Here is a 26,656-nt window from a genome sequence, read left to right on the forward strand (position 1 = left end):
AAGGGGGAGGGCGGGCAGAGGCCCGAATCGGTCACTTCTTCTTCCCTCTCCTCACAATCAACGCCACCACTCAACAACTCGAGTCGCTCAATGCGTATGCGCGTGTGAGCGTCGTAATTTCTGGCTGCAGGGTAGCGGATACGTACGCGTGTGCAGTTTTGACTTCGTCGATTGACAACCGTTGCACTGGTGTGAGGAGGCGGCGAGCGGGTGTGGGTGTGTGCCGTCGTGGCACATCATCCCCCGCCCGGTACCGGAGATGTGCAGGGGAAAAGCAGAGAAAACACACGAGAGAGGCGTGGGAGGAGGTAGCACATGTTGGCAGGTAGAGGTGCAGTGACTAGTAGAGACAGTGGCGGTACGAGCCAGCGCGTATTACACGACTTCGACACGAAACACGTAGTAGCATAACCCCATGTACACACCGCGCGTTTATCAGCGTCATGTAGTTGCGAAGGAAGAGGAGCAGAAAATCTGGGAAGGGCCAGCACGGATGTTGCAACCACCCCTCTCCACGGCACAGCAAGTTCAACCGATCCTGTGCTGCGCTGTGTGTATGTGTCGTTTTTCTTGTGATTCGGTTCATAGTTCTAACACCATGTGCAAAGCTCCTCCTCGGTTCTGCCACCCTCTTCCTCTTAGCCCCCCAATATCGAAAAGGACACGCTCTCAGTGGAGAGGGGTGGTGGTGGTGGTGAGAGGAAAAGGGTGGAGAGGAGGGAAAGAGAAAGGCAGAGCGGCAGAGCGAGAACGTGGAGACGCCATGAAGAAAAGCAAGCACATGTGCAGGCGAGCGAGGGGGACACACAGCAGTGAAGAAGAGGGCGTGAAAAATAATATAAAAAATGAGGTACAAGAGGGCTGGGGGTGAGAGAGGGATGAGAGACAGTACGGACGGAGCGTTACACGCATACTCGTTGTTATATCATTTCAGCACTCACAGCCCTACTCGAGGCGTCGCTCGCCTGTTTACCCAATCCCTAAAAGCTCCTCTTTGTATCGTACACTCGGCACCAACACCGATACACACCCGCACGTCTGCCCACGTGATGATACTCCAGGCGAGGAAGAGGCGAGAGCGGCATGGGGGAGAAGACGGGCACCATGAAGGCAAGCACAGGAATAAAGGATACACGCAATCCTTGCCTGTGCCGCCACTACTGTACATCGATCCAGCACATACATACATACATATCGATGCACCTACTGCACACGTGTGCATTGACCACCTCTTCCTCCGTTGTGATGCGATTCTGTGCCTGTGGCGGGCACCCGCTGCACGCCATCAGACCCCTGACGCTGGCTGCCCGGAGTCGCTCGGAGTTGCAGAGGCGGTAATAGCGATAGGGGGGATGAGACATCACCTTCGGTGTCAGCAACGGAGGCGACGGCTGCAATGAGAGAGGCGCAGGTGTTCTCCGCCTCTTCCGCAATTTGCATGCGGTGTGCCTCTTCCTCCAGAACAACAGCGAAGGCCTCGAACTGCATCGTGTAGTCGATGGCGTCCTGCATGAATGCCGGAACCTCCTTGTACGTACGCTGCAGCCGGCCAGTAGCGGTGTTGCGACGCAGGTACCCGTCGCTGATGCTGTGTGTCCCAACGACGTACGCCAACGAAATCCGCCGGAATGTAATGGCCTCCTCGCTCTCCGTCTCGCCTCGAATGGCGCCTACACGGTGCCACAGCGGCACTGCTTCGCGGCTGTCTAGCACGGCCAGTTTGGCCTGTTCCAGCGCATAGGACTCTGCGGCCATGAGGCGCAGCTGTGCGACGTGCGGCAACGCAGCCGGGTACATCCCCATTGCTCGTAGAAACAGCCGCTGTTGTGCCCCCCATAACTCTTCGCGTAGCTGGGCGAGGAAAGCCATAGTAGTATGGCTGTACTCGTCTTCGAAGCTGCGCCGAGCCTGCGCCTCGAGCCACAAAACCTCGTTGGTGGGCCCAAATATCTCTTTATAGTAGGCGCGTGCCACCCCCATAAAGGAAGCCGTCTCCAGCTCCAGCAGATGGGCATACTCGGCCGCTTCCTGCGCGACTAGAAGTGTAACTACATCATCTGCGCCGCGCTTCGGCTTCACAGGTGTAGTGCGCAGCCGCTCCTGTGCAAGAAGGCGAAGTTCGTAATTCAGCAAGTGGAGACCAATGCGCCGCACGCCATGAGTGCATGCAGAAGGTGCGCATGCTTCCTCAGCATTGGGTGCGCTCGTGTAAAAGGATAGGTCGTGGAAGGCGTCGCGGCAGTACTGATCCAGCCACGACAGTGGCGGCCGCTTCGCGCGAGCGGTGAAGCGCGCATGAGATGCCTTGTATTGATGGCGTGCCTCTGTGTACTGCTGCGTGTACTCGCGCTGGATGAGCACGGCCAGGTCATCCACCGTTGAAGTGCCTTTGACCTCGTACGGGGGCTCCGGGATAGGAGCGGTGGAGTTGACAGCGAGGGACATGACATACCCTGCGCGCGTGTGCGTTCGCCACAGGGAGCCAAGAGAGAGGCTAAAGGGCAGGAGAAGAAGAAGAATACGAGGCAAAAAATGAGGAGCATAGGCAGGAGAGTGTGATTAGTAACGTTCATCCGTGCATACTGTGCCACGGGGCCGTACGCATGGCGGTCTGTCCCAAGGCAACGCTGCGGCTACACGACTGAGCCAACCATTTGAGGACTATCGTGAGACGCGCACGTGAACGCGCGGTTTGCCTGTTCGCACTGTGGCGGCAGATTCGTGATGGCGCGGTTGCCTGCTACTGACGCCACGTTCGCTTTGCTTCACTTCTTACTGCGCTCGGCCCGGGGAATCCGTGTGTGGCAGTGATGAGGCAGAAAGAGAAAGAAGCGCAGGGGAGGCACGAGGGCATACATGCACGCATACACAGGGCATGTCATTCCGCCTTGCTAACGAAAGTGAGGCACCTGCCGCTGGTGAGCCCGACAACCTTCTTGTGCTTCAACGTATCACTCTGCCACCGACAGGCCAACAAGCATAGGCATTCAGCTACAGCTCACCCATGCCTGGGGCACCACGGCTTTATCCTTACCGTCTAGGACGAACCGTCTGTCGTCAAATCGGCCCAGGCGCCTAACGGGCTGATCTTGTCCTTCCTCATCCTTTTCGTAGACACGTGCTGCGCGATCGGTGTCAGACAGGACTCGGTGAACGACACGCCTTAATCCCAGCGGGGCTGCGTCCAAGGTCCCGCTCAAGGGTGGAGATCGTGACGTCTGTCCTGCAGCTAGCCGGCGGTGGTCTATCTGCATGCCGCATGAGCTCAAGAAGGAAGCCAGCCAACTGCAGGTCAGGGCCCTCTAAGGTCCTGCATCCTGCCTAGGTGCAACGTTTTGCCTTCCGCAGCTTCAAGGCGTTGCGTCTCATACTATGCTGTGCTCCGGCAACTCTTCCCACATGGGAGTCTGGAGGACTCGATGGTGCGATAGGGTGTGTGCTCGCCATACTGCCGGTCTCTGTGCCGCATCCGCACACCTGGTCGGATGATGGAAATACCGCATGTTTCGCATCCATACACTCAGGGGATCATGTGTGTGGATCTCTTCGTGCATTTTTCATCCACTCTTGCTCTTCTCACCAGTGGATCGCTTTCCTGGATGCGATGCACCATGCCGGCTGTGCTTGACAGCGTGTGTGCACAGTGCTCAAATTGTGGGGGCATGGGTGTGTGCCTCTTGGTGACCTTGTGGTCGGGGGAGGGGGGGAGGCTCGCCGTCCGCATCCTCCATTTCCGTCGATGTTTTGTGGTGAGGGGGCGTGTCTGAATGGATTGCTCGCATGTACCGCGACAGGCGGGACGCTGCCCTCTGTGCCAGCAGCAGCACTCCGCCTTCTCCTGAAGCCGCATGACCTTCAAAAGCGCGGGTATGCCAGGCTGAGGGGGTCCGTCTATCAGCCTTCCAACAACGAAGTGGAGAGAAGACAAATCGACCATCACCGCTGGTGCTGCCATGGCTGTTGCCTTAGTTCCACATACCTGCCCTGCGGGCACCAACGTCAACACTGCAATTCTTCTCGTACAAATTCTCTAACGCGCCGCTTCCCTCCAATCCAGCACCCGACCCTCACAGTGCCCGTAAGCAGCCACGATGCAGCCGGCGGACGTCACCTCTCCGTGCAGGTTGAAGTCGGAGAGGTGCACCGCAAGTGTGATGTCGTTCGGGGCATTGCTCGACTAGGGCAGTGCAGCGGTGCTTGTCGCTGGCGGCATCGAAGGTACTGCAGCGGGAACGGCGGTGAGACCCGATATTGGTGCAGCGAGTGTCGTCGATGGATGCGAGTTCGCAGGTTCCAGGGTCGTGTGACTCGCGCTTTCTGCAACCGGCACCGTCGACGGCGGCTCTACCACAAACAGAAGTTCCCCAATGCCATGCATCAGAGCCTGCGTATGATCCTCCAAGTCCTCGCGGTGCGCAGGTCCGAGAATGCGGTCGACTAGGTGCAGCACATAGGGGTACCATAGCCGCTGAAACGCCTTCACAAAGGTCACGAACACGACCCGCTCCGCATCGTACATTGTGTCGAGTAGAGGCGCGTCACTCAACATGTCCTGCGCTACCTCGCACACCAGCTGCCGCACCTCTTCCCCACACAGAGCCTCTACCCCTGGCAGCAAACACTTGTGAACGGCGTTGAAGGAGGAGAGTATCCCGTTGAGGGCGTAGGCGAGCGGCAGCCACTGAGCCAGCTGCACGGCTGGTGTGTCGCCAATAGTCGGAGGGGCATTGATCACCGTCGAGGACTTCAGCGTCGTGTTGTTGTGGCAGTACACGGAAACCCGCCACGAGGAGGTCTGCATGGCGGTGCGATAGGTGGTCCGGGCCTGCCGCATCCCGTCAGCGAAGAGTCTGTGCACTTTTTGGACAAGTATGCTGCCCAGGAGCCCCAGTACGTCCGTGTGCATCCGCGCACTTGCACTCGCGCAGCTGCCGCACTGCTGCACCACGAGCGCCAGTTCAGAGCCGTTGTGCAGGTGCTGGAGTGCCGCCGCCATGAGGTGCATGAACACGTGCGCCTGCTCCTGACACCACAGGCTCAGCTCCTCCGTCGTCTCCCTCTGCTGGGCTTCGGTGTTGGGTGGGAAGCACGCCTTGTACTGAAGCGTCACCTCGTTCACGTGCACCTTGTACACCGTGACGTACTTTAGGATAAGAGAGTAGGGCACCACGCTGGATTCGGCCCCCTGCAGTAGCTGACAAATATAGGCTGCGCGGCTGCGCAAGAAGAGTGCACGCAGCGACGCCGGGGTGCCACCAAGACGACGAAGGAGGGAGATAGCCTTGTACGCCGTGTCCACCGTGAGAGCACCCGACAGCATCGGCAGCACATACGTGTCCACCGCTTGTTCCATCGTGTCCACCACCTCCCTCTGAAGTCTCTGGAAAACGCGCACATCGCTCATGTGCTGACACAGCATCAGGACATGCTCGAATATGAGGAGCGCTTCGTGGAACATTGTATGCCGCACGCACTCCTCCACTAAGGCGGGTGACTCCATAAGAGCCACGATCTTCTGGTGACTCATGACAGCGCTATGCAGCTGTGCCTTCTCTTGCCTCCACGACTGCCCAGCACACTGGAGAAGCTGCGACCAGGAGTGCAGTGCTTGCAAGGATGTTGTCAGTCCGTTAGCGGTGTCTTCAGCACTTCTGGAAAGCGAGGCAGCCACCACGTTCGCGGCCTGCGCATTGATTAGCAGCTCGTAATGATCGACTGCGCAATTCACAATGGACTGCCGCACCCGGGCCTCCTCGGCAGAGGCAGCTGCCATGGCTGCACTGAAACGGCGGCGGTGCGTGAAAAGAGGCGAAAGCGCTCAAGTGCAAGGAAACACAAGTATAGAGTGGGGCCGCAGAGGCGACGGCGGTGGCTGTCCTGTCGAGAGAGCGCGATACGAAAAAGTGTCTGTGTACGTGCGAGCGCAGCGGAGTTGAAGCAACAACGGTAATATTACCTTCGCCGCACCCTTTGTCAGCGCGGCATGGTCAGAGGAAGGTAAAGTGGCCAATAAGAGAGAGTCGTGAACGCGGGTGCAGGGTGAACCTGAAGAGGGTGAACTACGACAATTGCGTGCGTACAAACATAGAGTCAAGGACTGCCTGCAACTCATCGCAGATTCTGTAGCAGCGCTTCATGCTTCTCAGCAGGTGCCTGACTGTGCGGCGCCTCCATCTATGGCGCACAGCTCGTTTGCCGCTACTTGTGACGCGCTGTGCTACATTACCACCTCATAGTGGGGAGGTGCTGGTTGCTCTTCGGTGTCTTCACTTTGCTTTTCACTTCTGCTGTGATTCAGGCGGTTCATCCCTGCTCCATCGCTGCTTGCACTCGCACGTCACCATTCTATTGCCCAGTGTGCTCGGCAACGGTATCGATACAGGTTTCCCAACACACGTACACAGAGACACGAGCGCGCATCTTTAGAGACATACAAGTGTCCCCACCAGTTCATGTGAGCGCCGCACACACACACACACACACACAGAGAGAGAGAAAAGATAACACAAAAATTCGATGCAAGAGAAGGAAAGGAGGGGTTGGTGGAGGTGGAGGTTCAGAGAAGGGCGATGAGCAGAGAGAAAAAACGAGAGATCAACGGAGCAGCAAGCAGGAAAGAGCCCCCAAACGAGGCGGGCGCATATCCCACAGACACAGGCATGCATGCCATCCGCTTTGTCCCCGTGAAATCACGCAGACATTCAGCAGACAGCCGAGAGAAAACAACACAAAAAGATTGACTACAATGCAGAGAGTACGCCTGGTGGGACTGCTGTCGCTGACTGCGTCTCTGGGTGAAAACATATGTGAATGCGCATCTCTGTGTAAGGCGAGGCAAACTACGAAGGGAGGCAGAAATGAGATGCTTGTGGTGCCGCTCCGCTCCTCTCTACTGTTTTGCCACTTTCCTCCCTTCCTTTCTCGAATTTTTCTCACACATGCTCACTACTTCTTTGTGGCAAGCAGATCCTCATTATAGAGCGCAGCTTCAGCAGTCAGGCGGCCAATAGAAGAGGAAACAAGGGGCCAGACTACGGTCGCAATTCCACGAGCACAGCTGTACGCGGAGAGGAGGAGGAAGAGGCAAATGAGGCTTGAGCCAAAGACGGCGTAGGGCAACCAGATGGCCAGCAAAAAGAGGAGAAATCAAATCAGTGACGCAGCCTAGCACATAAACCCGCGTAGGCGAGCAGATGATGGGGAGAGTGCGCACTAAGTAGAGTGGGAACACGTGACTGCAGAGGAAGGGAGAGGATGGGAGGGGGGGGGGGCGCCGGAGAGAGGCGCGTCTGTATGGAAAAACAACATAAAAATGAGCCCCCAAAGAGAAAAAGGGCAACCGTGGCCCGCGGACTAACAGCGTACAGGCAAAGGATGTGTATTTCCCTTTTCACGCAGTTGTGGGTGGTCGAGTGTTCCATCAACATCATCCCCCATGCCCAGAGCCCCCCTTTTGTATGTGGCTGGGCGGGTGGATGAGTGAAGAGGGAAGAGGCCGCGGATGCAAGGTGAGAGGAATGCAAACGTAAACACACGTACAGAGGCCCACGTACGCAACCACTCGAAACGTACGATGCGCGAATAGTTCAGCTTGCGCGGCTGAAGCAGACATGTGTAGAGGAGGCGCGTACAGCTAATCACGCGTACATGTGCTGGCGGTGCTGCGTTTTTTCTTTGCCTGACTTTGCTTGCGCCTCTTTCTGAGAGAGGCGACAGTCCAGAGAGGTGCAACGACGGTGCTCAGGGAGAGGGAAGAAGAGGACACAGGCAGAGCACCACACAACCCGCACACAGAGGGACGGGAAAGCAGAAGAGATGGGGTAGGAGAGAAACTGCATCACGTATGTCTCTGTCCGCCCCTGCGTTCCAGCCATAGTGGGAGAGCCTAGCACAACGGTCAGAGAGGTGAGTGTTCTTCTCTTCTGCCTTTATATTCAGGTGGAAGCAAATGGAGGAGGGGGAGTAAAGCAAAGTCGATGAAGGAAAGAAAAAAAGCAACACGTGCCCTTCTCGCGTTCCCCGATCCCTCGTCACCCTCTCTGTGTTCACCTCTCTTTTTCCGTCAGAGAAGATTGTGCGATGCCACAACACTGTGTGTAGTCAGCGGAGAAGGCAACGATGAAGGCCTGCACGTGGACGTCTGCGCGTGTGTGGGTATTTGGTGAGACGCAATGCTCACCTGCAGACCAGTTCACCTTCCTCTTTGACTTCACGCACAGAGCCCACACGCTTGCACTGCCAGTCTCAGCATCGCAGCACTCCAGAAAGCCTCAGCAACTTTGCAGACCATCTGATTTTTCAGTATTCGCAGCAAACGCTCACAGAGACGCACAGGTACGTGCACGCGGTGGTGCAGAGGGGGCGAGAGGAAGAGAGAAAGCGCGTGAAGAGGTGAAGCGCGCAAAAAAAGGGGAGGGGGAGAACAGAAACAAAGCACAGAGACGCACACACACACACACACACACACACATCCGCATCGACGCAGAGATAACGCGCCAGCACCGAGGACCGATTTTACACAGTGGAACTGCGCGACCTTTGGCCGCTGCTTCGTTTCTTTCTTTTGGCCTTCTAATTTATCTTCGGTCGATGCTCGCTGGTCTTGGCTGTCGCTGATAATGGCGCTCCTACCGCTACTAATGCGGCGCCTACACGCCCCACGCTGCACTAATACCTCCTTGTGCGCGACTCTGAGTGCGTGTGTGTGTGTGTGTGTGTGTGCCTGCAAGGGGTGCGCACGTGTATGCATATGGTAACAGGAGCCCGCGAGTAAACGCTTCCTTATGGGGCTGCCCCTGTGCCTCACTTCTTGTTCAGAATGGATCTGACAGAGAGGAAAAAAAGGGAAGACTGCGTTGGAGGGTAGAGAGGAGGGCGGGGCGGGGGGGGGGGGGAGTAGGCGACATCACGTAGAGTCACCCGCACACAGCGGTCAAGAGAGAAAAAAAAGAGGGAAGGACAGGGAAAAAGGAGCCGAACGACAACCAAGACTGAGCGAGGCATGACTCCGCGGTGGTCTCTCCTCGAGCCAAGGGGACCTCGCGTACGCACAAACGGAGCTGACTTCTTCGCCTGCCCCCCCCCTTCGGACACATTCTCTGCCCTTAGCGGCATAAAGGTCAACTACACGATGCCGAGAGCCAGCATGGCATCCGCTACCTTCACGAACCCAGCGATGTTGGCGCCGTTCACGTAGTTAACCTTGCCATCCTGCTCGCCGTACTTCACGCACGAGGCATGGATGCTGGACATGATGTCGTGCAGACGGCTGTCGACCTCTTCGGCACACCATGCCAGGCGAGCCGCGTTCTGTGACATTTCAAGTCCGGAGATGGCCACGCCACCAGCGTTGGAGGCCTTGCCAGGGGCGAACATCACGCCTGCCTTCTGTAAGACCTCCGTAGCCTCTTCCGTCGTCGGCATGTTTGCACCCTCAGCGACTAACTTCACGCCGTTCGCCACCATCGTTTTGGCGTCGGCTGCCTCGATCTCATTCTGCGTGGCGCACGGCAGGGCGATGTCGGCCTTGACGCACCACGGGCGCTTTCCTGGCACGTAACTGACTCCTACCTCCTTCGCGTATTCCTCCAACGTACCACGACACTCATTTTTCACCCTCATCAGCTTCACTAACTTCTCCTTGTCGAAGCCGCATGGATCGTGGATGTAGCCCTTCGAGTCGGAGGCTGTTACCACCCTAGCGTTGAGCTCAATACACTTCATGATGGTGTACTGCGCAACATTGCCGGAGCCCGACACGAGGACCGTCTTGCCATTGAGAGAGTCGTTGACGCGCTCCAGCATCGCCTGCGCAAAGTACACGAGGCCGTACCCCGTAGCCTCAGGGCGGATCTCACTGCCCTGGTAGGAGAGGCCCTTGCCAGTAAAGGTGCACTCGTTCGTGTTCCGTAGCTTCCAGTACATGCCGTTCATGTAGCCCACTTCGCGACTACCGACGCCGATGTCGCCAGCCGGCACGTCGGTGTCAGCGCCGATGTGGCGGTAGAGTTCCGTGACGAGCGACTGGCAGAAGCGCATCACCTCCTGGTCGCTCTTGCCCTTGGGGTCAAAGTCAGACCCACCCTTGCCGCCACCCATGGGCAGTGTTGTCAGTGAGTTCTTAAAGGTTTGCTCGAAGGCGAGGAACTTCAGAATAGAGAGGTTGACAGAGGGGTGAAAGCGCATGCCGCCCTTGTAGGGGCCAATGGCCGAGTTGAACTGAACGCGGAAGGCGCGGTTAACGTGGGTGACACCTTTGTCATCCACCCACGGCACGCGGAACTGAATCAAGCGCTCTGGCTCCACAAGGCGCTCCAGCAGGCCATCTTTAGCGTACTTGGGGTTCTTCTGCAGGAACGGCCACAGAGACGTCATCACCTCTCGAACAGCCTGCGTAAACTCAGGCTGATGTGGGTCTCGGGAAAGGACGCACTTCTCGATGAAGTCGTTCACAGACGTATACTGGAGATTGAACGAGGACATGGCGGACGTGTCTACTTCAGAGGGTGGGGGAAGGGTTACAGAGATTGAACTGCGTCGATGAACAGTGCGAGATCAAACGGCAGTGGACACGCACACAAACACACAACGGTAGTAATATAGAGAGAAGAAAAATCGGTAATGCGGCAAGAAGGCAAAGAAGAATTGGGGGTTCAAGCACGGATGCCGGTGGTGTATGAGCGGCTGGCTGATCGATTCACAGGAGTAGCAACGTTGAAGTAAGCACGATCTACGACGGTAAAGCGGCGAGCAGATGAGCGCAGCGTTGTCACGCAGGAGAAAAGAGAGAGAGAGAGGAGAGAAAAAAGTAGAGATAAACGTCTAGGGAAAGAGACGTGGGCCGAGCTGGCACGGGGGGGGGCTAAAGACGGCGCGCGCGACACGCTGACGCGCACAGAGGCACAAGGCCGTGCGTTGGACGAGGTGGTGCACAACGCCATACACCGTGCAGAGGGTATTGGGGAAATGGAGGTACTCTTCGAGGTTGAGGCGGTTGAGACGCTGCACGGTGTCTTCAATGTGCAGCCAAGACACTGCTTGCATTTGCTTTTGCTGTCCTTGGGGCAGGTATGGCACCAGTGGGGAGAATGGAACCCACAGTACCGGAAACGGCGCCGCTTGGGAGGTGGGCCATGGAAGGATGAAGAGGACAAATAAAGGGTGCGCGTCGCATGGGACGGTGATAGACACGACCATGAGTGTACGCGATTGTTGTCCACTGCGTTAGGCAGTGTCGATGTCACCCCCGCGCGTCTCTCATGGTGCCCCCATCCCACCCCCTTTCAGGCGATGTGCGCGCGCGGGGGGGGGGGGGCTGCGGAGGTAAAATACGACTGCTCTGATTGCTTTCACTCCATACGGTAAAATCGTCAACAGCGTACCGAGAGGGGGTGACGTAGCGCCGCGCATGACCGTACCGGTGTGGCAGAATGCGGCGTGATCTGCATAGCCACACAGACACGCACGTACCAACAATGATGAGTCCTATTGTTAGTGACGCCAAGATGACGAGCACGTGGCCCTCACTGCGGCTTATGGTACCAATGCACTTCGCGGCTGTTGTGCTGGTCATATATGCGACTGTATGTGCCCCAACCAGTCAACACAGGAGAGCAGAACAGGGAAGCGTGGACGCGGATGCCGACGTGTGTGTGTGTGTGGGTGGGTGCATGTATGTACATGAGAGCAGCGCAACGCTTCTTTACCTTTCATCCCTCTCTCGCTCTCTCCTCGTCGAGCCAGTGGACGAAACGGGCGGGCGGCGAGGGCGCGGATGTCGTGCGTACAGTACCTAGTTCGCTTTCCAGCACGAGGGCCAGATGAGGGAGGGAAGACACATTGTCTTGTTGGCTGCACTCGTGCGTGTTTTGCACTCCCTCAACTCTGCTGTTTATGCCACAACAGCGCACCTACTGTGAGTGTCAAGTATGTAACGGAGGAGAGAGAAAAGGGTGGTCGCGACAGGGGCAAGAGCCAAGAGGGTAGTGGTGAGACTGAAACAAAAGGGAGGGGGAGGGGCACGCGCCGTGAATGGCATCAAACACCTACGCATCCACGTACTCATGAGCGCATGCACCCCACTTTGAGAGAGAGCGTAGCCACCACGTGGCGTTGATCAACGAAACAGCGCCGACTGTGAAGACAGGGCCGTGCTCCCCATCGAATAAGTCAAGACGCGTTGACTGTGGTTACCATTTTTGTCTGCTTTCTTCTCGTCGCTCACCCGGAGTTGCGCATCGCCGGTCTTCTCGTTCGCTTCTGCCAGGAGGAAAGAAGAGGGCAGCTAGTGGAGTGAGAGGGCGTAAAGATGGCGGGCAGAGGGAATGTTGCGCAATGAGCGCCGAGCTGTCACACGAAGTGGAGAGGCGGACAGGGATAGGGAGTAACAGGGAGAGATGCAGGTGCCCAGACAGAAGTAGGAAGAGGATGACCGCGCATCGAATGAACATTCCGAGGTGAAGTGCATCAAGTCGCAGATAGCGCACAGTCAGCGGTGCAGCAGTCGTCTAAAGTCGGGAGAGACAGGGGAAGTTGTGAGAGTGCCTTCGCGCCTGGCCTTTTCAGTCGAACGGGAGGAGCGGGTAAGGGTGTGCGTTCCATCGCAATGCACCTGCCATAGCGGTCGGGGGAGAAACAGAGCAGGTGCGTTGCGTTCGCGCACGTAGTGCCCCCTTTCAACAAGCTAGCTCTGTCCAGCCCCAGCACGTGCGTGCGTACATCTGATTTTCCGTATCTGAGTCAGGCAGACTCCGCATACCGACGGCGTCCCAGTTCTCCGGGCTGACAGACACCTCCATCACGAGCTTCTTCTCGCCTCTCTGCAGCACACGTAGCGTACTCGTGCTCGGCAGCGGACGCACGAATAACAGCGGGGAATCGGGTGCCGTGCTTGCGAGATCGCCACACCTCGCGTGAGTCGGTACATGCAAGAGAGAAAACCCTCGCAGCAAGATAACGTCACCGGGGTCCATGAAGGCCGCGGCAGCCCCCCACGAGTTGTAGAAGTTAATGCGCAGACGCGTCTTCCCGGCGGCGGTACCCGCACTGGGCGTGCATGGAGCGACGGAGCCAACTATGGTGAACACCTTGTCGTCCCCAAACTCGCATGTGCGAAGGGGAATCGCGGCCACGACAGTGCAGCGAAGCACCAACTCAGGGAACTCAACGTCCTTCGGCAGCTGCTCAAGGCTGGCGTCTGTTTCATATGACTCCATCGTGCATCTCCCAGCGTGAAGGCAAATACCAAAGAGAGCGGTGACGATGTCCCCGTTGTGAGGAAGAGAAAGTACACAAAGTGAGCGAAAAGGTGCGAGGATGAGCGACGAACCTAGAGGAATTGAGGTATGGGGAGAGGGAGAGCACAGCGCGCAGTGCGCCGTACCTCTCGCTGCTGTCACGTATGACACAAAGCATGAGCTTGGGTGTTACGTCGAGGGCATCAAGTCGAACCCCATCACTTGGGGTGCAAGGAGCAGCACCGAGTAGAGGACACATTCGTGTCACCAAGGGACGCAGTAGCAGCAGCAACAGCCAGATTGGGGAGGAGATGGAACGAGAAAGGAACGACGTGGTCTATCATTAGAGCGTTTTGTTTCTTCTTCAAAAGGGGGATCACTGAGGGACGAGGAGAGCGAGGGGAGGGGGGGGAAGTATCAGAAGAAGTTCCACCACCATCACAACAACGACTGCTCCAGACGAGACGCCGGCGCACGCACGATCGGCTCCAGCTTACGATAAACGTCAGTCCTCCCCCCTCCCCCCCACACACACAATGGCGAAAACGAAAGAGCGACGCACGATCACTAACATGCGCACGTCCAGCTGCTTCACTGCTGAGATGTCTGCTGATGCTACATAAAATAGAAAACGGTGGCGCGGGAGGGGACTGGGAGAGGCCTGCGCGTAGACAGCACGACGTGGACTTGGCAAATGTGCAGCATCCTTGGCGATTCAGGGAAAGGAGAGAGAGAAAACAAAAGAGTCGAGAGGAAGGGGAGGGGAATGGGTCCGCGCATAGGCGTGGGAAGGACGGCACGGATGCGAAGACGGATGAGTGTTTAAAAGGTTCCCACGAGGCGGCGGCCTTCCCCAGCGAAAGAAAGCGCACTGTGAAGCAGGAAGCTATCTATTATCCCTTCGCGCGATTCCTCTCACTGTCCGTCTGCAGGTGGCGGTTTGATCGACAGCGACGTACCCATGAGGACACTTGCAAGTATGCACGTACACCCTTACTCTCTCGCTTCCGGCGTGAGACCTGTCGACTTCAATGATTAGCAGGAAGCACATAGTTGGTAAGGGGCACCATCCACGTCGCAAGACATACCATGAATACTAGCGTGATCGCTGTGCCACAAACGAGGAAGTCCTTCGCTCGCAGATACAGCTTACCCTTCGAGTCTTCGGCTAGAAGCGAGTTCACGTTGGGGAAGGAGCTGATAGGAAACGCCATGGCACCAGAGCACATCAAAGCGGTCAGCATTACCATCGACTGTGGTGTGACGGCCATGATACCTGTGGACTGGGGCATGAGGAAGCCAATCTTCACAATGATGGGTAGCAGGATCATAGCCGCCACCGTGTGCGACACAAATGTCGTAATAATGCTCACAGCGATAAGCACCGCCAAAAGTGTCAGGTACGGCGGCGAGTCTGTTAGGGTGGACTTCATGCTCATGGCGATGATATCAAGTAAGCGGGAGTCGTGAGCGCACAGCCCCAGCATGTTGCCACCAGCAAGTAAAAACATTAGGTGCCAGGAGAGCGTGTTGAAATCATCCTTGGACAATATGCCGATGCCAAAGAACACGACAATCGGGATGAGAGCCACGATGCCGGTGTCGCCGAAGAAAAGATTTGCCGGCAGAATCCAGAGCGTTATCGTGATGGCCGACACTACCAGCACCACCACACGCGTCGCGGAAGACACCTGCTCCTCCGCCGCGGTGTTCACAACCTGCAGGGGGATGTACGGGACAGCGGCAAATGGCTCCCATACAATCAACACAATGGCCCACGCGGCGACCACACTGAACAGCACGACCGGCAGGGCCACAGTGACCCACTGCGCAAAGGATACGTTGTAGAAGCCCAGCGCTGAGATGGCAACAGCGTTCTGCGGAGAAGCGATAGGGGAGAGCATGCCACCGATGTTGCACGAGAAGGCAAGGCCCAGCAGGATGCCGTGCGGCGCCTTCGTTCCCTCGGGAAACTCCCAAAGCGTGCGCTGCACCACTCCGAGTACCAGCAGCGGGGCCGCCACATTCGACATGAAGGCGCACAAGAGGCAGCTGGAAAGCATCACACCAAGCAAATACAGCGAGGGGCGGTGGGCTGTCCACCGGTGCAGCATGCTCGCAGCGTACATCTCCAGGTTGGTACGTGAGAACGCCTTGGCGATGGTGAGGCCGCCCATGACGAGAATCTGGACATGATTAAAGACTTTACCCAAGATGATCTGCGACGCCAGCGACGCTGTCGCACTCTGGTGCGTCGCTGGGTCCATGACGATGCGCAGCGGAACAGCGAAGAGTGGAATAAGCATGGCCGTGCAGAAGAACGGAATCGCCTCGGTGATCCACAGTGTGGTGATGAGCACGAAAAGCGTCAGGCAGTTGTGTGCCGCAGGCTCCTCCGTCAGCACCGGGAGCTGCTGCACCAGCAGAAACAGCACAGCCCCGAGGAAGATGTAGCGCCACCTCGCATGCCACTCTTGCGACATAGCCACGTTGGCGTACTGGTCCAGCGGTACCTTGAACTTGCGTTCAAAATCCACGCTTACGTCCGACAAGAGGTTGCGCAGACGCGGCATAAGAGTGACTAGCCGCGAGCGGGCGAGCTCCACCTCGATGGCGGCCGTGAAGTCGTCTTCCATGCGGCGGTGCTTCTTCAGCTTCTTGGCAGACTTCCGGATAGCCTCGAGGTTTAGCTCCGCAAAGTGCTGCAGCTGATGCGCGTTAGAGTGCCACTCGAGGAAGAGAGCTCTCGGCGTGTTGCTCTCTACCTCCTTCACCTGTGAGTCACCAATCAGCAGCAAAAAAAGATGCTTGAAGAGAGCGCCAAGGCCGGTGTGCTGGGGGCGCGGCACCACCTCTTCGTCCAGCACTGAGGGGTCACATACAGAGCTGGTGGCAGTACTCACAAGCCCTGTCTCCTCGTTTGGTGCCTCGTCGTTCGCGCTGTCGCCTTTCTTGCGGCGGTAGAACCTGCGCAGCTTCCTCTCCGGGGCCACGGGGTGGCCTGGATTCATCTTCATGAGCCTGTCGTGCTCCTCCTGCAGGTCCGTCATGAGTTGCTGAAAGAGACCCTCTGCCTTCGCGAGTTCCTCTGTTATGATGTTGAAGAGCTCATCGCTGAACTCGCAGCCGCGCAGCTCAGAGTTATGGATAAACTGTTTGAGTCGCTTGTAGCTGACATAGTAGTCAGCCCACTCCAGCACAATTTCATCCTGCAGGCGCTTTCCGAACTTCATGCTTGCCCAGCGACGTCAGTACAGCAACCACCTGTGCGTGTGGGTGCGTGGGCGTACGCTCTGGTGCTTGTGCTTGGATCTGTGTGTAGAAGATGAGCTGCTTCGGTGTGGTAGTGTGGGAGAAGAGGCGTAGAGGGGTAAGAAATGATGCGAAGGGGAGAGCACGGGACGCCCTCGACAGAGGCACGACAATTCCCTCAGTGCGCTCTGTCCTTCAGAGTTGTGAGTCTCCCATACAGGGCGGGAAAAAGGACATGCGTGACACACGCAAACCAGAAGACGCCGATTCACCAGTGAGGGGCGAAGGGGACAGTGGCAGTGGAGGCATGAGGTGAGCCGCACGCCCGCGCTCAACATGCTCCGTGCACACCCAGCCCTATAAGATGCCCCGCTGCCACCCCTACACATATATGCGGGGCAGGAGAGGCAATACGGAAAGGGAGAACGCAACTACTGCTGCCGCCCTGATGCAGTGAAACACTGCGCCTCAGTGTCCGGCTGGCACAGTGAGGGACGTCAGAGAGAAAGATGCCTGCAAGCAGCTGCATGTGGCTCGATCTGGTGAAGGAGCTATGTGTAGTTGTATGCGAGCGCAGCGCGTTGCCAACAGGTAAGAGAGAGGGCATTCTCACGCGGTGTCGGGAGAACTGTGGAACCGCATGCATTGTTCAGCAGCGCTCTCTCTCTCTATCTCTCCAGCGCACTCACAGGCGCATGGAAAAAGGTGAAAGAGAGAGAGGCGAGTAGCGAGTGCAGCATAAATTACGTTACTGTGATATCTCGTGGCTGCTAGAGGGAAAAAAAACCTGCGGGGGTGAGGGTAAGGGACATTGGGGTAGTTAGGAGAAGGTAGGACATGAGAAAGAGGTAGGCCTAGATTGGCCTTGTGTGCAGCTATGCACAGGTGCGGACACACACACACACACAGTCACAGCCACAGCCAAGGCGACATGGCGCGGTCACGGTGCGAGCAAAGGGGTACAGTGCGGTGTCGGCTCTACCAGTCCACACTGCTACCAAGCAAGCCGCTTCGTGACCCTTTCTCTCCACAGACTGGGGTCTGTGCCTCACGGCGCCTGACAAACAAAACGATGACGGACCACTTCATCGTCGCCTTCAGCCACAGCAGCCATTGACGCATGCTAGAAAAACTGCCTGCCTCACACTCGGCCGTCACCGTTCCACATGCCTCCGTTCGCTTCCTCGATCCTAAGGACTGCTGAGCGACGTCCAAAGGATTCAGCTGGTTCACGATGGACGTACGCTCACTGCTTGCAGCGCCACTTGCCATAGGCGCTGCTGTTTGGGAAAACGCCGAGTAGAAGGATATCCCGCTACCATCACTATCAGCGTACACCGCAAGAGTCCCCAGTGCAATGCGCTGCAGCTCATGCTTGCTGAACCACCCCTTGTGCCGCATGACGAGAAATGCGCCCACGATCGGTAGACCAGCATCATCGACGCAGACGCACCTTCGAGGGTCCGTTCAAGGACATCAAAATAGGCTCCATACCGCCCCTTGAGTACCCACCTGCACCACCCTTCGTGCTCACTGACAGAAAAAAGTTGATGTGGCACTCGGCCGCCTCCTCCGTCAGCTTCTCTATGGACAACGTTGCCTCCCCTAGTCGTAGCGCTGGTAGAGGGGGATGTCGCAGCAGCAGAGGAGGGGTGCTCGCCGTCATTGACCACGAATACAGTGTCTCAGTCAGTACGAATAGAGCCAAGCAGCAGCCGCTAGTGTGCCTCCGGGCAGAACAACATCCATACGCCGCTGGGCGCTGCTGTGTGAGAGGCCGAGGAGAGCGTCAAAGAAGAGTGCCACAGTTTCACTGCATCTTCCTCGGCCGCTCGAAAGAGAAGATGGTGCCTGATATAACCGTAGGCTCTGGAAAACATGGAGATGATCGCTTTCTTCATCCGCACCGGGGTGCTTGTCGTGGTCGCTGCGCGTGTTGCATATCGGTTCGTCGAAGTGTCGAGAGGTGCCACAAACCTGCTGTTCTCTGCTACCTGTTAAAAAACGAAGGGAGGTCCGCAAAGACAACCATGTCTTTCTGTGACGGAGTTCCTCACGACGTGGTGCAGTGTCGGCATCGGGGCGAAGAAGAAGTGTCTCCCCTTGGCGCATTTCCCGCCCGACAGCTGCCGCACCTCAAATTTTAAGTAGCGCTCCGACTCCACTACTCGGATGGGGCACTCTTGATAGAACGGATTGATGTGCGCGCTCAACTACGACGCCAGCCCCTTCACGGACTTCAGGAGGGAGAACCGAGCTCGCCTATCCCTGCCAGACTGCCGCAGCGCCAATCTGTAGCAGTCAAGCGACTTCCTGGGGAGCGTGTTCAGGTGTACCGCTACGTACGCCTCCAACCGTGTGAGCGAGCACGCCGTATTCGCGGCGGGACACTCATAGAGCGGTCATGGAGAGACTCGGCACTGTCGCAAAACGTCCTTGCGGATATGTGTGGCATACATCGCGACTGGGCAGCACACGACCAGCGGAAACGATGCGGAAGTGCCAAGGAGGCCAGAGAAAAACCACAGTAGCAAGGAGGTGAGTTGAAGACAGTACAACTGAGAGAGACTGGGGGAAGGGAGAGGCGGTAGCGGTGTCCACCCCGAGCGCAGAAAGTAGAAGCTAACCATCGCACGAGGGTGCCTTGCTGCGCTCTGCTTGCAATTTCAGCGCCACGCATGAGAAGCGGGAATACTAAAGAGAAGTTGTACAGACAACGCGCGCGCGCTGGGCACCGGTTTCACTGCAGAACACACACACACACACACCTACATTCGCTGAGAACGACATGAATGGAGCCACTCCTCGAGCAAAATACAAAAAGCTGCATCAGCACGGTACCGTGCACCGGAAGGCAAATGCACTGCTTGCCTGCACCCTTTAGAAATTTTGCTGCATTCGGCACTGTTTCTTGTTCATCCTGACAGCTGTGCTGCTGCTCCAGAGGAAATACAGCCCCTTTTCAGCGAGTCCCTTCCCTGCCATACAACAAACGAGTCAGACTCCACTCGAATCGGTCTCTCAGAGGCCCACCGCGTGGTTCAAAGCAGTCGTAGACACGGACTGCAGCAATGCACCGGCTCCATCACCTGAGCAAGGCCCTGACCTCAAACTCTGCCCACCCACCCCTCCCGCCCCCGCAGGTCACACCACAGTCGCGCCCATCATGCCGGACACCGCGTGGTGCATCTCCCCTCGGGGTCGCCCAGGCTCCCCCCGCACCAGTGGGAAGTGAGGGCCGGGTGCGACATGTTCGGGCCACACTGGCACTCTGCCGGTAATATGGGCGGACACAAACGTGCCTGCTGTCGCAGGCTGCTCCGACACAACGTCATCCGGGACCTGACCGCCGACATCAAGCAGCGATACACCGCACAAACCTCCCCCTGTCGTAGGCGCCTGGCTCGGCCACCCCCAGAAGTGGTTCGGCATTGGCAGGGATAGGAGGGTGGTGGGGCTGCTTGGGTTCCTTACAGAGTGGTCACCGCACCCTGATGCCACGCCGAGGGGCTCTCTGTCACCAGGGGAGCAAAGGCACTGGAGAACACGAATGAAAAAGAGACCCCCCCCTACACACACACGTACACGCTGAGAGTATGTGATGGAAAGCGGCAAGAGCAGAAAGTGGCCATCAAGATAGACACACACTCGATTATATGCACACCCAGCGCAGATCATTAACATGAAACTGCAGTGAAGTGCCTTATTTTGCTGCACAGAGGTGCAGGGCGGATGAAACAGCGTATGCTAGCGCCTCTGGGGCATTGGAGAGTCGCTTCGAAGATGGCTTCACGGCTGCGTCAGTTGTATTTCGCAACGCACTTCTGACCATTGAATGTCACGCTTGCCTCTCTCCTTCCCCCCTCTTCATGCATCTCGTCATTAGTTCGGTGGTCTATAGAGACAGCGCGCACGTCACATGGCAGAAAGGGTGCCGCATTGGCAACACATTGAAGCGGCACGGAAGACACTCGTTGTCTCCTTTTCAGGCTGCTGATGTGGTGGGTCTTTCACCTGAGCTGCTGAGCATACGCATCGCTGAGAGCCTGTCAGCCGTACTTGCTCACGGCACATCGCCTTGTGTCAAGCAGACGCGGGCAGCCTGTACAATTACTTTACGATACCCACTCGCCGACCGACTCATGTACACGCTAACGCGAACGCCGGGGGAGTAAAGAGAAGAGTGAAAAGAGGAGAGGTGAGACGGCGAAAAAATCAGCGATAGTCGACAAAGAAAAGCCGGAGCACGCAAAAGGAAAGGAAAAGCCCCGTCAAGGTCTGCGCCGGATCATCACCCCCTCGACACGCACATATAGATTCATACCAACACGTATACGTACACACGCGCCCAAGCACTCCAGCGTGAGGAAAAAGAGAAAAAACAGGGGGTAAACTCAAGACGTGCAGCAACGATTCAGGGTTGTTAACATTGAAGGAGCGCACGAGGTGCGTCCACATGTCGTAGGCGCTTCACGCCCCCGCCTCTCTTCGCGCACTCTGGCCTGACTTCACACCCCATCACGCACATGCCTTGTTTCTCTCTCAACAAGCAAGGAAATGCGGTACTAACTCTGGAGAGTGAAGAAGAGGTGAGGCGTAACCCCAACCAACCCCCAAAACCACGCATGTTCATGATACATCACCATTGAGAAAGGAGAAAACCCCCAAGAGGGGTCGTTCAGCTTATACCGAGCGCTAATAGCAATAACACGGATTAGAAGACAACAAAAGGAAACTGAAGTAGCGGTCTTTACTGGTGCAGTGAGACCTCGTCCCTTGCATTCCATCCGCCGCGCTGTCTCACCCATCACCCGCATCAACGCCCCGCGTGCCTGCCGTCAGGCACAAACGCACGCATGTGTGCGCGCCTAGAAACCGCTCCGGAGCGTAAGAGAGGAAAGCAAAAGAGACAGCAGAGGAAAGAAAGAGTTGGCGAGAGGCCTCACGCACCCCAAGACAAGGCAACATAATAATATAAAGCGTGAATTGAATAAAGCAAAGGAAAAAGCACAAGGAATGAGCGAAAGAAAAAAGCAGGTGGGGGAGGGGGACCACAGGAGTACAGAAGGAGAGTGTCAAGCTGGGAAGTCATGCAATACTCGGAGCAACTGTAGGTATGTGACCGTATATATATATATATATATATATATATGCATGTATCGAGGCCCTTATTCCGTTATTGTCGTCTTCGATGTCCTCCGTACTTCTGCAAGCGCGTGGATGGGAGGTGTTTCAGTGCTGTGCGCAGAGATTTCAATGTGCCCATGGAAAAAAAGAGCACGCCGCACACATCCGCACACCGATATACTCACATATGGGCACACATACATTAGTACGCGCGCAAGCACTTACGCGCCATATCAGGTCTCTATGACAGAGGAGGCGTGAGAGGAGTTATACGGGTTGTGGCGCCACACCAGTCCTGAGGGAGTGGAGCTGAAGGATCTTGACATCAACGGGGATCGGCCCATCAACAGAGCGCCGCTGTCTGGCATCGCGCTCGGCGCTGTCGCCGCGAGCGCAAGGGGGTCGAAGCGGATTGATGGGGTGACGCCAAGGTTGGCGCTCACGCTCATTGGCACCATCACTGTTGACGCCGGCTGCGAGCGCAGCTGCAGCGGCGAGGAGGTGGGGCGATTGGATGCCATGTCTGGGACCGTCATGAACTCGTCTTGACAGGTTTCGGGGTGCTTTCCTACAGCCAACACCGGCGCAGCGAGGTGTTCCTCCGCCTTGACCGCTTCCCTTCGCTGATTAATTTGGGCCACAACGTGGCGGCACAGGTGCACAAAATTGCATTCTCCCTCGAAGCGGCAACAGGGCGACCCATCAGCACCGCTGTGAGACCGGCAGAGCGCCGCTGTTGACACAACTACATCAACCGGTGCCGGCATGCCAGCGGCGCTCACCTGAGCGGCAATGAAAGTGCGCAGTCCGTTGGTCACCAGGGCCTGTCGCAGTCGCGCCAACCCTACCGTCTCGCCGTCGTCATTCCGCACGACCAGCCGCAGGGTGGGGTCGATGCCTGACATGTCGCTCGGGGAGCCGTGAAGGGCACAACACGTCGGCACCGCGAGCGCTTTGGCCCGCAATTCGAGCACTAGATCTATATTGGCGTGCGCTTGGAAGCAGTTCGTGCCCTGCCGACACCGACCCTCCAGGAATACCCGGCAGAGCGAAGGCACGCCCTTGCGGTGCATCGCGCGTGTGTCGAGCATGGACTCTAAAGGGATAAACAGGCGCTTACTGAGGGGGTCGATCACGGCAAACGTGCCTGGTGGAATTCCATCAGTGCTCAGTACGTTCTGCACTGAGCGGCCCTCCGGCGGCCCTTTCCGCCGGTTGCGGTTGCGATGCATCACCCTTTTCCTTCACGTGGTGCCGCGAAAGAAAGGAGAGGCCAAGCACACACACACACACACGAGAAACAAAGATGCATACGCAGACGCACGGACAGGTGCAACAACAGCAGCGCGTGTATGAGTGACAGAGCTTAGATGTGTGTGTGTGTGTAGTGGTGGTGGTGGAGAGGGAGGCTGAAAGTGCTTCGCACCGATCACTTCGAGAGCTTCTTTTCGTCGTTGTTTCTTTGTTTATGTTAAACGGGGACCTTCAGTTAAGGTACGTGTGGGAGACGTAGCAGGGTTCAGTGGGCTAGTGCGCCGACCAAGGGATGAAGCAATTTCAAACTGAGTGGTGAGGTGGGAGAAGGGAGAAAACGAGCATGATAGAGAGACCAAGAAAAACACCCACAAGGCAACCGAGTAAAGACACGTGAAGAGGCAACAGCAAAAGGTAACCCGTTTGGGGGAGCGGGGAGATTGAACAGAAGACCACACGCACCAATGTGGACACACTCGACACTTGTTTCCGCTCTATTAACACTCCACCAATATGAATCAGCCACCAGTGAGCATACAAAAGAAAACGAACGGTATGAGCCCGCGGGTACGTTAGCAGGAGCAGACGATAAGACGAGAACCGCCTTGTTGCAGTAGTCACGCTTTCCCTGCCGCGTCAAGCAGAAAAGAGGCGAGCGATGCTCTCCGAGAGGCGAGGATGAAGAAGGACTTAGGTGAGCAGGCAGGGAAAACTGTGAGAGAGGGGAACGAGAGTAACGACAGTGATCAAGAGATAGACCCTAATTGAAAGCACTAGCAGCAAGCACCGTATCAAGCGGTGGTGGCTCACTCTCCTCTTACGCGTTGCGTGAATTTACCCGCAAGTGCGTTGGTGCTAATGCCGGTTTGTGTGCGGGAATGGGAGTGGTAAGAGACGGAGAGAGGTAGAGTGGGGATGAAATAGCGGAATTATGTAGGACACAGTGAGAATGGCACACGAGTCAAAATTCAAGCGAAGAAAGGTAGGAAGAGGCGGCTGTAGCCGGCTGTGTTCATATACATGCACGCGCGTGTGTGTGTGTGTGTGTGTGTGTTCGGGGAGTGGCACACGAAAGGAAGGAAGGTAGGTGAAACCAGAGTCGTGGAAGAAAAGCAAATGCGGAGAGAAAAGACGAATACGAAGAAGGCACACCGGAAGACAGAGAAGGATGTGAACATGACAGAGTGAAAGGGAGCGGAGGAAAAATCAATCGAACATCATCTGAGAAGGGGCGCGTCATGCGGAGTGGATCTACACTCAAGTGCGCCACGCCTTTGGGCGACATGAGCTAAGCATGAGCTTCAAGAGTCTACGTACACAGACACACACACACACATACACGCCGCCACGGATTCATACCAATGACGTCCGCGGCGGAAGTCGAAGAGGTGCGACATGATACTCCAGAACGGTGGGTGCGGTGTCATCATCACCTGACAAACAATTGTGCGAAACGCCGCCACACACCGCCTCAGTGCAAGAACTTCTACAAGCTGTGCATTCTCCATCCTTGTCCTTTTCCCGTCTTTTCCTGAGGGTGCCTTACGTTTTGGAGTCTCCCACCACGTGAGAGACTCTCGCCACCGCGGTTACTGCCGCGTGCGTTCTCGCCATGTTATGCCTGCATAAGACGCAGTTTCTACCACTGGTACGCCGCCACCTCACCACCATCGCCTCCGCAGACTACGTACTCATCTTCCACGCAGACACTCACGTTCATCGCAGACCCAGTGCGGCCTGCGTGCACCGTACGCATAGCACCTCCCACGATGTCACTCGCGAAGACGGACACGACATTGCCCTTACCGCTTGGCATTACAACAGTGTCAGAACGCGGTACCCATGCACCACGCAACAGCGCCTGGCGCTCATTCACGCCCAGCTCTGTCGCACCTAGGAGGCGATCCGATGATGACAATGCAAAGGGCTGTGTATCAATCATCTGCGCCGTCCCACTCATGGAGTACGTTACCACCCGATCCTGAGTAGGGTCTGCCACAATACTGGTGATCCCTGCAGAGCCACAAACAATGCGCTCCACCTCCCTCGACCCCGTCCGGATGTCGAACCAGTGCAGTGTCCCACACACGTCTCCGATAAATAGAGAGAAGCCGGCAGTTGTGGCGCTGGTGAGGGGAACAGCGACACGTGCACCCACCACGACCCTATCGCTTCGCTTGTCCGCTGTGACAAGGTAGCCGTCATCGCCGCCAAACACAAAGGAGTCTTGCGTCGTCACCGCCACGCAGTTGACCACCGGCCACTCACACCGACCCTTGACGGCATACCTAGAGATGGTGCGCAACCGTGCACCTTTCTCGACATCCCAGACAGTGGCACATCCGTCTCCTTGAGCAACCAGCAGCGTTGTGGCACTACTCCACGCTGCATCTACTGCTGCAGGTCCACCCGTGTTCATGGAGCAGACGTGCTCTGGCGCCGCCTTAGCAAAGCGCCACAGCAACACCACTCCGTCGACGTCGCCGGTGGCGCACACACGGCCATGCGTGGCGGCACACACGACATCTTCGGAGTGGCCGTGCAGATTCCAGTACACCACCTCCGCCCTGCCAGACGGGGCAGACGACGAAGTCACAGCTAGCGCCATTGGTGAGAAGAGCAATATTGATCGAAAGTTTAAGGAAGTCAAGGGAGGCAAAGCGAGAGGGACACAAGAATACAAGAAAGCGAAGGGTAACCGCACCGTGCACTACTATCAGACTCCCGTTCCCTTCGTTTCTATCCTCCAGAGGTCAACGAGCCATGCACCTCTAGTGTCGGGTCTTCGGCAAAAGAAAGCAAATGTGTGTGTGTCGCGCGAGTGGCGAGTGAGGTGCCCACAGTGGGGTGCAATTGACGAGAAATGTTCCGAGAGATTGCGAAATAGGGGGGGGGGAGGTCGAGAAGAGAAAACTGTCATGAGAGAATGCGAAGGGAGCTCCGACATCGCAAGGCAACACACACGGGGAAAAGAAGCAGACAGGTGCGTGGAGACAGCACATAGATACTACTGCCTTTCTGGTGAAGCGCGAAAACGCACAGCACTTCACACGCACTACGTCAAAATATTTGCTATCAGCACTGAATGAAAGTGAGCGAGAATGCCCTCACTGAACGGCACCGAGGTCCACATAGTTTTCACCAGTCAACATACACATGCACATGCAAAGATGATACCAGAAAGAAGAGAATCGATGCGGCAGCTAAACTGAGCGACCTTGCTAAGGAAGAGAGAAGCAGAAAAGAGGGAAGGGATGTGGTGAGAGAGACAAAGCGCAAAAATAGTGGAAGTGACACACAAAGAAACACACAGGCAAAAACGAAACTCCTCGAATGAGAACGAATACACAAACACAGTGAACAGGGAAGGCGGTGAAGGGGGAGAAGGACACGGAAGGGTGGAGATTAGGTGGTGCAATGATACTCCGCATCGTGCCGCTGTCCCGTAGCTTCATGTCCTCTTCTCTAGCGCACCTAGACTCGAAGTTATTCATGCCATCTGACGTGGAGCACAGCCAACGCTCAAGTCCTTTTCCTCTGTAGCCCCAACCCCCTCCCTATCTCTCGCCACCAACAGCCTCGTACCTCTTACTCTAGGGTACTTACACTAAATCGACAACCTATTGCACACACTAACATGAAAATGTTCGACAACAGAGAAGGAATAGCGGTAAGAAGAATCGATGAAAAGTGACTTCTCTATTTTCCTGCTTCTTCAAACGCTCCGTCCCCCCATCGGGCTGCTCCTTTCCTGTCCCTAGCCCCCACTCTTTTTTGCACCACACCCG

The 26,656-nt window shown here is 56.6% G+C and overlaps 8 protein-coding genes across 8 annotated transcripts; all 8 read right to left on the minus strand.

Moving 5' to 3' along the window:
• Positions 1-1,203: 1,203 nt before the first annotated feature.
• On the minus strand, positions 1,204-2,445 carry LBRM_28_3100 (conserved hypothetical protein; the record flags this gene model as incomplete). The annotated part of the gene is made up of 1 exon (XM_001566286.1): positions 1,204-2,445. The coding sequence occupies one exon, from the start codon at positions 2,443-2,445 to the stop codon at positions 1,204-1,206; it is 1,242 nt and encodes a 413-aa protein (XP_001566336.1).
• A 1,732-nt stretch (positions 2,446-4,177) lies between these two features.
• LBRM_28_3110 (putative oligomeric golgi complex component 8) lies at positions 4,178-5,773 on the minus strand (the record flags this gene model as incomplete). Its single annotated transcript, XM_001566287.1, has 1 exon — positions 4,178-5,773. One exon carries the CDS (start codon positions 5,771-5,773, stop codon positions 4,178-4,180), a length of 1,596 nt encoding a protein of 531 aa, XP_001566337.1.
• A 3,350-nt stretch (positions 5,774-9,123) lies between these two features.
• LBRM_28_3120 (putative glutamate dehydrogenase) lies at positions 9,124-10,482 on the minus strand (the record flags this gene model as incomplete). The annotated part of the gene is made up of 1 exon (XM_001566288.2): positions 9,124-10,482. The coding sequence occupies one exon, from the start codon at positions 10,480-10,482 to the stop codon at positions 9,124-9,126; it is 1,359 nt and encodes a 452-aa protein (XP_001566338.1).
• A 2,192-nt stretch (positions 10,483-12,674) lies between these two features.
• LBRM_28_3130 (conserved hypothetical protein) lies at positions 12,675-13,214 on the minus strand (the record flags this gene model as incomplete). The annotated part of the gene is made up of 1 exon (XM_001566289.1): positions 12,675-13,214. One exon carries the CDS (start codon positions 13,212-13,214, stop codon positions 12,675-12,677), a length of 540 nt encoding a protein of 179 aa, XP_001566339.1.
• A 1,049-nt stretch (positions 13,215-14,263) lies between these two features.
• LBRM_28_3140 (putative sodium/sulphate symporter) lies at positions 14,264-16,468 on the minus strand (the record flags this gene model as incomplete). The annotated part of the gene is made up of 1 exon (XM_001566290.1): positions 14,264-16,468. One exon carries the CDS (start codon positions 16,466-16,468, stop codon positions 14,264-14,266), a length of 2,205 nt encoding a protein of 734 aa, XP_001566340.1.
• A 997-nt stretch (positions 16,469-17,465) lies between these two features.
• LBRM_28_3150 (hypothetical protein, unknown function) lies at positions 17,466-17,888 on the minus strand (the record flags this gene model as incomplete). The annotated part of the gene is made up of 1 exon (XM_001566291.1): positions 17,466-17,888. One exon carries the CDS (start codon positions 17,886-17,888, stop codon positions 17,466-17,468), a length of 423 nt encoding a protein of 140 aa, XP_001566341.1.
• A 3,959-nt stretch (positions 17,889-21,847) lies between these two features.
• LBRM_28_3160 (conserved hypothetical protein) lies at positions 21,848-22,846 on the minus strand (the record flags this gene model as incomplete). The annotated part of the gene is made up of 1 exon (XM_001566292.2): positions 21,848-22,846. The coding sequence occupies one exon, from the start codon at positions 22,844-22,846 to the stop codon at positions 21,848-21,850; it is 999 nt and encodes a 332-aa protein (XP_001566342.1).
• A 1,661-nt stretch (positions 22,847-24,507) lies between these two features.
• On the minus strand, positions 24,508-25,476 carry LBRM_28_3170 (putative U5 snRNP-specific 40 kDa protein; the record flags this gene model as incomplete). Its single annotated transcript, XM_001566293.1, has 1 exon — positions 24,508-25,476. The coding sequence occupies one exon, from the start codon at positions 25,474-25,476 to the stop codon at positions 24,508-24,510; it is 969 nt and encodes a 322-aa protein (XP_001566343.1).
• Between the last annotated feature and the right edge of the window lie 1,180 nt (positions 25,477-26,656).

This window comes from Leishmania braziliensis, chromosome 28, assembly GCF_000002845.2.
Source record: "Leishmania braziliensis MHOM/BR/75/M2904 complete genome, chromosome 28".
NCBI classification, from domain to species: Eukaryota; Euglenozoa; class Kinetoplastea; order Trypanosomatida; family Trypanosomatidae; genus Leishmania; species Leishmania braziliensis.